The sequence below is a fragment of the Pelobates fuscus genome, chromosome 4, assembly GCF_036172605.1.
Source record: "Pelobates fuscus isolate aPelFus1 chromosome 4, aPelFus1.pri, whole genome shotgun sequence".
NCBI classification, from domain to species: Eukaryota; Metazoa; Chordata; class Amphibia; order Anura; family Pelobatidae; genus Pelobates; species Pelobates fuscus.
This window is the reverse complement of record NC_086320.1, coordinates 330,103,374-330,115,457: the sequence shown is the minus strand read 5'-3', so window position 1 is coordinate 330,115,457 and position 12,084 is coordinate 330,103,374. Positions and strand designations below refer to the sequence as shown.

General features: G+C 44.7%; 1 protein-coding gene across 1 annotated transcript in view; it reads right to left on the bottom strand.

Moving 5' to 3' along the window:
• AGMO (alkylglycerol monooxygenase) overlaps positions 1 to 12,084 on the bottom strand; it is a 301,876-nt gene that overhangs the window by 265,754 nt on the left and 24,038 nt on the right. Inside the window, exon 2 of the mRNA XM_063450740.1 lies at positions 4,558 to 4,685. Coding sequence (XP_063306810.1) covers positions 4,558 to 4,685 — 128 coding nt within the window. The remainder of the gene's footprint in view (positions 1 to 4,557; positions 4,686 to 12,084) is intronic.

Below are 12,084 nucleotides of genomic sequence, written 5' to 3'. Positions count from 1 at the left end.
TGCCTCATTCATTTTACCAGAACTCTTTAAGCACTAAACTTTCTGGTATGTGTTTTTTACTGACTTACACTTATACTCTCAAATTATGTTTTAAATGCATAGCAACTCTCTGTTTAGTCAATATACCCCGTATTTAAAATTATTTCTAGCAATAAAATGGAGAAGCAGTCGAGTTTCACATTATTAGGGTTTTTTACATTAACTGCATGCATTATTGCAGGCTGTGAAAGAATTTACTTTGATTCCAAGGTTCAAGCTTATAGGTGTCATATCAGATATCCTTTATTAAAATTGGCTAACTTGGACTCAGGAAATTCTTAATGCTTAAAATGACACTTAAGACCATATATGTCTAGTTCCAGGAGCAGATAGCCCCCACCTGAGCTGTCTCTCCTAAATCAGTCTGTTCTTTCTCTTTCTCTGAACTTATGTGTTATATGTACATGACGTTCATCCCTATGTCTTATCTGTACTCCTTTCACCCTTTCACTCCATTCCTACTAATGTCCTATGAGTATTTGCACATAAGCACTTACTTTTTAATGTATAAAAACACATACTGAAAAGGCTTATTTTGAATACCAACAGGTGTCTGGTGTTGAATTCACACTCCTCCAAGGGCACTTTGGTCTCCCTTGAATATACCAAAGATCACATTGGATCTATATCAAGGCAGACGCCTAAATGTACACTGATTTTTTCATAAAGGCTTAAGTGTTAGGGTTACTGTGGATTTTATTATTATGAGGCAAAGCAAATGAATGGGTCAGTTTCCTCCAACACATATTTTCTTTTTATCAGGAGCAGGAGAGTGAGCTTCTGCAAACAATGATCATTTAGCAGTGTTGATTACAAGGAGACTGACAAAGATAAATTATACAAACATGTTCTTCTAAGGTGCACCTGTCATATAAAAAATATCGCTAAAACTCTGTATAGAAATAATTAATGCATTTGAAACAGTTTATTATATTGTTATTTTATTTTTAAATATCTTGACTCTACCTATTAGCCTTAAAGGGACACTCCAGGCACCCAGACCACTTCTGCCCATTGGAGTGGTCTGGGTGCCAACTCCCACTACTCCTAACCCAGCAAGTGTAATTATTGCAGTTTTCTATAAACTGCAATAATTACCTTGCAGGGTTAACTCCACCTCTAGTGGCTGTCTACTAGACAGCCACTAGAGGGAACTTCCTGGATTATAGCACAGATTATCTGTGCTAAAGTGTCACTGGACATCCTCACGCTGTGTGAGGACCTCCGGCGTCCCTCATTTCCCCATAGGAAAGCACTGAAAATCTTTTTCAATGCTTTCCTATGGGGAGCGCTAATGTGCATGCGCATGCGCAGCATTTCCGCGCATGCGCATTAGGTCTCCCCGGCCGGTGGGCGGGATCAGTCTCGCCCACCGGCCGACGGAGTCAGTAGGAGGAGCGGCGCGGAGGAGGAGGCAGCGATGAGGGACATCGTCGCTGCCTCAGGTAAGTGATTGAAGGGGTTTTCACCCCTTCAGTAACCGGGGATTGAGGGGTGGGAGGGAGAGGGAAACTGCAGTGCCAGGAAAACGGATTGTTTTCCTGGCACTGGAGATTCCCTTTAAGTATTAGACATCTGCATTAGGTGTCAAATTCAATTTGAAATTTGGGCAATCAGCAGTTCGTCTGAAAGCCTGAACTTCAGAATGCTTGGAGATCCATTTGTGGCACCAAAAAAAAAAAAAAAATACATAATTGATGGAAATAAAATGATCATTTTTGGTTAGGGGACATCCACTAAATCTTTATTTTATTCCCAAATCAAGGAAGGATAGAACATTGGAGATAAAAAAAACAGAGGGTCAGTAAAAAAAAATTATATATATATATATATATATATATGTATAGTTTTTTTTATTGCTCCTCTTTTTTCCCTCTATTGGTTATTTCTTCACACTTGATCTGTCAACCAAATGGCACGAAAATGCACCAATTATTATACTGAAAAATGTATACATAAAATTATATTTATTTACATCATTTGTTTTTATACAGAAAATATATTTATATTATATTATATTTATATTTATATTGTGCAATACACTGATTGGCCATTTTTTTTTTCTCCATTTTGTTTTTGTATTATTGATTTTTTATTGTATTGACGGCATGCACCTGAACTGAAACACAATATGGCCATAATCTTCTGATGGGATTTTTTACCTGGTGAAGAGTTTTCTACAGCTATGACTCAAAAGGCTTAATTACAAAATGTTCACTGCTTTTTAGTGACTAGCTGCAACTCATTGCTGTGCCTAAGGAATTATTGGCTGTCGCTACTGAAAAATGGTCACTAAGTAGCTATTTTCTGCTAAGGTTGTAAACAATTTAGTCTTGTGGGGTGTTCCCAATATGCAGTGGTAAAAGGAACACTATAGGGTCAGGAACACAAGCATGTATTCCTTACCCTATAGTGTTTTTATCTATCTAGCCATCTAGCCTCCCTCCCCCTCCCTTGCCTCCTAAATATAGTAAAATCTTAATTTTAATTTAGTCTGCTGTGGTAGGCTCTGTTACTGATCTTCCTGCTTGGCTGACATCATCAGATGTAGTGACCGGAACCAATCACAATGCTTCACCATTGGATTGGTTGAGCTTGTCAAGGAGGCAGATTAGGGGCAGGGCCAGCAGAAGCCAAACACAGCCCCAGCCAATTAAAATCTTCTCATGAAGATACACTGAATCAATGCATCTCTATGAGGAAATTTTAGTGTCTCCATGCAGACAGTGGAGACACTGAATGTCATTCACTCTCTGCAGCACTGTCCCAAGAAGCACTTCAGGCAGCCATATGATGAGTGGCCAGTAGAAGTTTCCTTAGGCTGTAATGTAAACACTGCCTTTTCTCTGAAAATACAGTGTTTATTGCAAAAAGCCTGAATGGAATGACTCACCAGAACAAACACAATAAGCTGTAGTTGTTCTGGCGAGTATAGTGTCCCTTTAATACCTACAAGGAAGTGCAACCATAAACCGGCATCAGGGTCATGGTCGCACGGATGCATATGGAGAGCGAAACTCATTGATGCATGACTGATATGATCACACAGAAGTGCTACTGTAGCTCAAATTGCTGAAAAACATAATGCTGGCCATGATAGAAAAGTGGCAAAACACACAGCGCTTAGTCGCATAGCTGCAGACTGGTAATAGTGCCCATGACAATCCCTGTTCACAGCTGAAAGAGCCTGCGATGAAGATCTCAGAACTGGACCATGGGTCAATGGGAAAAGGTTGCCTGGTCTGATGATGGTTCCATACTGCCGAGGAGATGCTGTATAGATAAGATAAACTGCCTAAGTATATTTTGGAAATATAAGTAATGTGCTGGAGTGTATTATGGGTGATTATATGGTATGCGTAATATATAGATTGTATAATGTATAAAAACCATGAATATATAAAATAGTGAGTATTTATAGGTTGCATTGATTAATCAGAAATTACACCTTGATTTTTTGAGATCAGTGAAGTAATTTTTTTTCTATAGAGCTGAAGGACATGAACAAAACTATGTACTCAAAACGGAACCTCAGCCTGTAATGCACTTCAGCTTCATTATGCAGCTTTCCTGCAGGCTTATTTTAATTAAAAAAGTACTGATTTCTCTTAAAATCTACACTTTTTAAAATCCCTTTAGTAACACAACCCAGCTGTCAGGGGTGTCCTCACAGAGAACCATTGGTTTCCATGCTTCTCTATGACGAGCATTGTTGGTTTGTATCACAAAGTAAACTAAATTGAGTTTATTATTTTCCCTGTCAAAATGGAGGGACCCAGTATATATAATATATAATTTATGTAGGCCACAACATACTGACAGGTTTCCAATGTTCATTCCTTCGTTTAATGTCTTGAAAATACTGAGATACAAATATCTAATTAACTATTTTGCAGGGGGAGTTTTCATAAAAAAATAAAAAAATTAAAAAATTAAAATGATGTTGAGTTTCACTGTAAGTATAGTAAAATAAAAGTTACTTCACGATTACATAAGACTAAGGAGAATATCAGTTGAGAAAATTTTGATGGAAATTGTAAAATTATTTTATGTGAGGGTTTAGACATTTATAAATAATAGCTATAGCAATATTATGCAACATTATGTAATCTCATTGTGTTGATCATTTAAGGACTGACTACAGGGGAACAGGACTGAAAATATCTGCTTCTAGTGGCACTTAGAGATATGATAATCCTTTCCTTTAAATCTCATGTCACTCGTTAGCTTCATCCAGAGCGATTCTGGAAATGAGTAGAAATTCAAAAAGTGGTAGAAGTGGCCATTTTCAAGATACATAGGATGTCAGATGCTGTCAAAGTGCGTTAAGCCCCTAATATTATTAATACATTCTGGAATGATGATATAAATGGTCCTGTAATATATAACTTCAGCACTGCTTAATTATTGTCCAACGCATTGCTTTAGAGTAAAGCGTCCTTGGCTCTCAAAAGCAGCAGTTCTTCCAAGTCAATAACTAAAATAAGCTTTTTCCGACCACAAACCAATTTAACTTACTTTGGTAGACGAGACATAACTCCGGCGGAAAGCGAAGTGAGTCCATCATTAACACGTATTTGCTTCCCCTTTCGAATCCAGCTGACAATCATTTCAAGCAGCAACATAACAAGGAAATAAGGAGTAGCCTGGAATAAAAATCAGATTATTAAGTGATAAACTCTTAAATTCCGAAAGCGCATTTTATTATTTATTTACCCGCGTTATATATGGACATACATAATAAATCAACCTTAAAGGTGAAACGTGGAAATACTATCAGGAAATGAATGTAACAGGTCTGTATGAGGCCTAGATATACTGTATTTCCTCTTTTGCAAACTGCAAGCCCACAAGCACCAATCTGGTTCACATATATTCATTGCCAATAATCTATGGAGTCAGCAGCAGTACTCTCTGCTTATTGCTCCCTTGAATACCTGGCAGTATGTGCTCCTATACAATTTAACTGCATCCCGCTGTGGAGGCCACAAAGCTGTACACAGGTGTGCACACATTAATGCATGTAATTCCACTTCCAGGCACTGGATGAGCTAGATAGAAAGATATCTATCATGGGAAGGGCGAGGGTTTATTTACAGGAGAATGGTTGATGTAATGTTGGTAAAGAGATGTTAATAGTAGAGGATAGTGTTGTCGCGAACCCGAAATTTTCGGTTCGCGAACGGCGAACGCGAACTTCCGCAAATGTTCGCGAACCGGCGAACTGCGCGAACCGCCTTTGACTTCAATGGGCAGGCGAATTTTAAAACCAACAGGGACTCTTTCTGGCCACAATAGTGATGGAAAAGTTGTTTCAAGGGGACTAACACCTGGACTGTGGCATGCCAGAGGGGGATCCATGGCAAAACTCCCATGGAAAATTGCACAGTTGATGCAGAGTCTGCTTTTAATCCATAAAGGGCAGAAATCACCTAACATTGACACCTGTCCTCAAAGCCCAGCCCTGATACACACTGACACAGAGCAGAATAGAGACTGTTCCCCCTACATAGGGTCACTTGGCAGATATGGATTGACACCTGTCCTCAAAACCCCTGATACACACTGACACAGAGCAGAATAGGGACTGTTCTCCCTACATAGGGTCACTTGGCAGATATGGATTGACACCTGTCCTCAAAACCCCTGATACACACTGACACAGAGCAGAATAGAGACTGTTCCCCCTACATAGGGTCACTTGGCAGATATGGATTGACACCTGTCCTCAAAACCCCTGATACACACTGACACAGAGCAGAATAGAGACTGTTCCCCCTACATAGGGTCACTTGGCAGATATGGATTGACACCTGTCCTCAAAACCCCTGATACACACTGACACAGAGCAGAATAGAGACTGTTCCCCCTACATAGGGTCACTTGGCAGATATGGATTGACACCTGTCCTCAAAACCCCTGATACACACTGACACAGAGCAGAATAGGGACTGTTCCCCCTACATAGGGTCACTTGGCAGATATGGATTGACACCTATCCTAATGATCCCTGATACACACTGACACAGAGCAGAATAGAGACTGTTCCCCCTACATAGGGTCACTTGGCAGATATGGATTGACACCTGTCCTCAAAACCCCTGATACACACTGACACAGAGCAGAATAGAGACTGTTCACTGTCCACAGAGACCATGATACACACTGACACAGAGCAGAATAGAGACTGTTCCCCCTACATAGGGTCACTTGGCAGATATGGATTGACACCTGTCCTCAAAACCCCTGATACACACTGACACAGAGCAGAATAGGGACTGTTCTCCCTACATAGGGTCACTTGGCAGATATGGATTGACACCTGTCCTCAAAACCCCTGATACACACTGACACAGAGCAGAATAGGGACTGTTCCCCCTACATAGGGTCACTTGGCAGATATGGATTGACACCTGTCCTCCAAACCCCTGATACACACTGACACAGAGCAGAATAGGGACTGTTCCCCCTACATAGGGTCACTTGGCAGATATGGATTGACACCTGTCCTCAAAACCCCTGATACACACTGACACAGAGCAGAATAGGGACTGTTCCCCCTACATAGGGTCACTTGGCAGGTATGGATTGACACCTGTCCTCCAAACCCCTGATACACACTGACACAGAGCAGAATAGGGACTGTTCCCCCTACATAGGGTCACTTGGCAGATATGGATTGACACCTGTCCTCAAAACCCCTGATACACACTGACACAGAGCAGAATAGGGACTGTTCCCCCTACATAGGGTCACTTGGCAGGTATGGATTGACACCTGTCCTCAAAGCCCCTGATACATACTGGGGGGAGCTACTGTCCTCCCCAACCCCTGCGCGGTGGGTGGGGGCCATAAATCACAATGGGGTGACCTACTGTCCTCCCCCCTCGGCCCCCACCCCTGCGCGGTGGGTAGGGGGCATAAATCACAATGGGGGGCCTACTTTCCTCCCCCCGGCCCCCATCCCTGCGCGGTGGGTGGGGGGCATAAATCACAATGGGACGGACCTACTGATAGGAGTGGAGTATTGTTCATATCAGTTTAATACCTTCCGCATCTCCTATCAGTGGACGTGTAAATGGCAGAGATTTTTAATTGTTGAATCACCTCCCCTTTTTAGGACAAGGTGGGAAGATGCTTAGACCACTGGTATATTGGTGCCATCTTGGAGGATTTTAATTTTTGGTTTGGTTTTTGAAGCCACAGTGCTGCACCAGTGGGCCTAAAAATTAGGCATGTACACATGCCTGAAAAATTTGGTATTGTTGCAGCCGCTGCTGTAGCAGCGGCCAGAAAAATTGATGTTTGTTTCACAGGCAGAAAGTGCCCTAAAACATGGCGGCTTGAACCCTAGTTGGTGGCGGATAAGTCACGCAAGTCAAACGTCATTCAGAGCTAAAATACAGCAGCGTGTGGACCATTTTTAGCCCAAGGCAGCTCATCTCATCAGGCCTTTTTTAATCAAATGTATCGCCCAGTGTCAGTCCCTTCGGGATCCATCCCTCATTCATCTTAATAAAGGTGAGGTAATCTAGACTTTTTTGACCTAGGCGACTTCTCTTCTCAGTGACAATACCTCCTGCTGCACTGAAGGTCCTTTCTGACAGGACACTTGAAGCGGGGCAGGCCAGAAGTTCTATCGCAAATTGGGATAGCTCAGGCCACAGGTCAAGCCTGCACACCCAGTAGTCAAGGGGTTCATCGCTCCTCAGAGTGTCGATATCTGCAGTTAAGGCGAGGTAGTCTGCTACCTGTCGGTCGAGTCGCTCTCTGAGGGTGGATCCCGAAGGGCTGTGGCGATGCATAGGACTGAAAAAGGTCTGCATGTCCTCCATCAACAACACGTCTTTAAAGCATCCTGTCCTTGCCGGCGTGGTCGTGGGAGGAGGAGGAGGAGGATGACTTCCACCTCTCCCCCTGTTAGATTCCCGTTGTGCTGTGACATCACCCTTATACGCTGTGTAAAGCATACTTTTTAATTTATTTTGCAAATGCTGCATCCTTTCCGACTTGTTGTAATTGGGTAACATTTCCGCCACTTTCTGCTTATACCGGGGGTCTAGTAGCGTGGACACCCAGTACAGGTCGTTCTCCTTCAGCCTTTTTATACGAGGGTCCTTCAACAGGCAGGACAGCATGAAAGACCCCATTTGCACAAGGTTGGATGCCGAGCTACTCATTTCCCGTTCCTCCTCCTCACTGATGTCATTGAAGGTATGTTCTTCCCCCCAGCCACGTACAACACCACGGGTACCAGATAGGTGACAACGAGCACCCTGGGATGCCTGTTGTGTTTGGTCTTGCTCCTCCTCCTCCTCCTCAAAGCTACAATCCTCCTCTGACTCCTCTTCCTCACAATCCTCTTCCAGCGTTGCCGCAGGTCCAGCAAGCGATGCTGATAAGGCTGTTTCTGGTGGTGATGGTGACCACAACTCTTCCTCTTCCTCTTCACGCTCATCTACAGCCTGATCCAGCACTCTTCGCAGGGCACGCTCCATGAAGAAAACAAATGGTATGATGTCGCTGATGGTGCCTTCGTTGCGACTGACTAGGTTTGTCACCTCCTCAAAAGGACGCATGAGCCTACAGGCATTGCGCATGAGCGTCCAGTAACGTGGCAAAAAAAATCCCAGCTCCCCAGAGGCTGTCCTAGCACCCCGGTCATACAAATATTCAGTAACAGCTTTTTCTTGTTGGAGCAGGCGGTCGAACATTAGGAGTGTTGAATTCCAATGTGTAGGGCTGTCGCAAATCAAGCGCCTCACTGGCATGTTGTTTCGCCGCTGGATATCGGCAAAGTGAGCCATGGCCGTGTAGGAACGCCTGAAATGGCCACACACCTTCCTGGCCTGCTTCAGGACGTCCTGTAAGCCTGTGTACTTATGCACAAAGCGTTGTACGATCAGATTACACACATGTGCCATGCACGGCACATGTGTCAACTTGCCCAACTTCAATGCCGCTATCAAATTTTTTCCGTTGTCACACACCACTTTTCCGATATCCAGTTGCTGCGGAGTCAGCCACTTTTCCACCTGTGCGTTCAGGGCGGACAGGAGTGCTTGTCCGGTGTGACTCTCTGCTTTCAAGCAAGTCAAACCCAAGACGGCGTGACACTGCCGTATCCGGGATGTGGAATAGTACCTGGGGAGCTGGGGGGGTGCCGTTGATGTGGAGCAAGAAGCAGCGGCACAAGAGGACTCAGCCGAGGAGGTTATGGAAGAGGATGGAGTAGGAGGAGTAGAGGAGGTGGCAGCAGGACTGCCTGCAATTCGTGGCGGTGTCACCAACTCCTCTGCAATGCCACGCATTCCTTGCTTGTCAGCCATCAGCAGGTTTACCCAATGCGCAGTGTAGGTGATATACCTGCCCTGACCATGCTTTGCAGACCAGGTATCAGTGGTCAGATGGACCCTTGCCCCAACACTGTGTGCCAGACATGCCATGACTTCCTTTTGCACAATCGAGTACAAGTTGGGGATTGCCTTTTGTGAAAAGAAATTCCGGCCGGGTACCTTCCACTGCGGTGTCCCAATAGCTACAAATTTTTTGAACGCCTCAGACTCAACCAGATTGTATGGTAAAAGCTGGCGGGCTAATAGTTCGGACAAGCCAGCTGTCAGACGCTGGGCAAGGGGGTGACTTGGTGACATTGGCTTCTTACGCTCAAACATGTCCTTGACAGACACATGACTGTGGGCAGATGAGCGGGAACTGCTCAAGGCGGGAGACGGAGTGGCGGATGGTTGAGAGGGGGCAAGAAGGACAGCAGTGGTCGACGTGGCTGAAGATGCTGGACCAGGAGGAGGATGGCGGCTTAGAGTAGGCGTGCTGCTTGTACTCATGTGTTGATCCCATAGGCGTTTGTGATGTGAGATCATGTGCCTACGCAAAGCAGTTGTACCTAGGTGGGTGTTGGACCTCCCACGACTCAGTTTCCTTTGGCACAGGTTGCAAAAGGCATCGCTGTTGTCCGAGGCAGACACACAAAAAAAATGCCACACTGCTGAGCTCTGCAATGACGGCATTCTGGTGGTGGACACAGCATGCGTTGATTGGCGTGCTGTCGGGCTGACCCCGGGTGCCGATGCATGCTGTCTGACTGTGCCACTAGCTCCTTGCGACGACCCCCCCCTGCTTCCAACTCGTCTCCTCCTCCTCCTCTCTGTTTCCCCATCTGAACTTTCGCCCTGTTCTTCTTCTTGCCGAGCGGGCACCCACGTGACATCCATGGACGCATCGTCATCATCAACCGCTTTGCTTGTATCTGACAACTCAGAAAAGGAAGCAGCAGTGGGTGCAACATAATCATCATCACACCGTACCTCCATGTGTTTAATGCTGCCTGCCTGAGACATATCCATGTTATCTACATCCTCTAGCAATAATGGTTGCGCATCACTCATTTCTTCAAACGGGTGTGTGAATAACTCCTCTGACATACCAAGTAAAGCGGCTGTGGTGCTAGTTTTGGTGGTGGCGGCAGGCGGGTGAGTGCTATCTTGAGAGGTGCCTGAAGCTAAGCTGGAGGAGGATGGTGCGTCAAGGTTCCGAGCGGTGGCTGTACAAGATTGGGTGTCCTGTGTTAGCCAGTCAACTAAGTCCTCAAAACTTTTCAAGTTCAGGGTACGTGGCTTCTGAAAACTGGGCATTATTCTAGGGCAAAAGGGAATCACAGCACCACGACCACGACGGCCCCTGCGGGGTGGCCTGCCTCTGCCTGTCATTTTTTTTGGGATTAGTGGTACTATGCGTGCAAGCTACTGTGAGACCAGATATGATTGGCAATGTGCACTGGAACAGTTCTGCAGAGCACACGCTGTAGGCCTGAGACACCCGCTTGAAGACAAGTAACTGCTATTCAATCTATAACAGTGAAAAACAAATTTTGGTTTTAAAAGCACGCTATAGAGACACCAAATATGATTGGCAACTGTCAAAGCACGCTGGAACAGGTCTACAGAGCACACGCTGAAGTAGGCCTGAAACACAGACGCTTGCAGACAACTAACTGCTCTTCTATTACAGTGAAAAAAATATATTTATTTTAAATGTAAAGCTTAACCAATTGTTAAAACAGATATGAGTGGTGGCACTAGGCAAGTAGGCACAGTATCCAATGTGAACCTCACACAGAAGCTGGCAGGCAGGCAACTGCTCTTCTATTACAGTGGAAACAAAATTTTGGTTGTAAAAGCACGCTATAGAGACACAAGATATGAGTGGCAACTGTCAAAGCACGCTGGCAGGGTTGTGCAGGGCACACGCTGAAGGAAGGCCTGACAGAGCCGCTTGAAGGACACTGACTGTCTGCTATTAGCTTACACTGGAAACCTTTTTTCTTTGCAAAAGCACGCTAAAGAGACACCAGATATGATTGGCAACTGTCAAAGCACGCTGGCACAGGTCTGCAGAGCACACGCTGAAGTAGGCCTGACACCCAGACGCTTGCAGACAACTAACTGCTCTTCTATTACAGTGAAAAAAAAATATTTATTTTAAAGCTAAAGCTTAACCAATTGTTAAAACAGATATGAGTGGTGGCACTGGGCTAGTGGGCACAGTATCCAATGTGAACCTCACACAGAAGCTGGCAGGCAGGCAACTGCTCTTCTATTACAGTGGAAACAAAATTATGGTTGTAAAAGCACGCTATAGAGACACAAGATATGAGTGGCAACTGTCAAAGCACGCTGGCACAGGTCTGCAGAGCACACGCTGAAGTAGGCCTGAAACACAGACGCTTGCAGACAACTAACTGCTCTTCTATTACAGTGAAAAAAAATTATTTATTTTAAATCTAAAGCTTAACCAATTGTTAAAACAGATATGAGTGGTGGCACTGGGCTAGTGGGCACAGTATCCAATGTGAACCTCACACAGAAGCTGGCAGGCAGGCAACTGCTCTTCTATTACAGTGGAAAAAACATTTTGGTTGTAAAAGCACGCTATAGAGACACAAGATATGAGTGGCAACTGTCAAAGCATGCTGGCACAGGTCTGCAGAGCACACGCTGAAGTAGGCCTGAAACACAGACGCTTGCA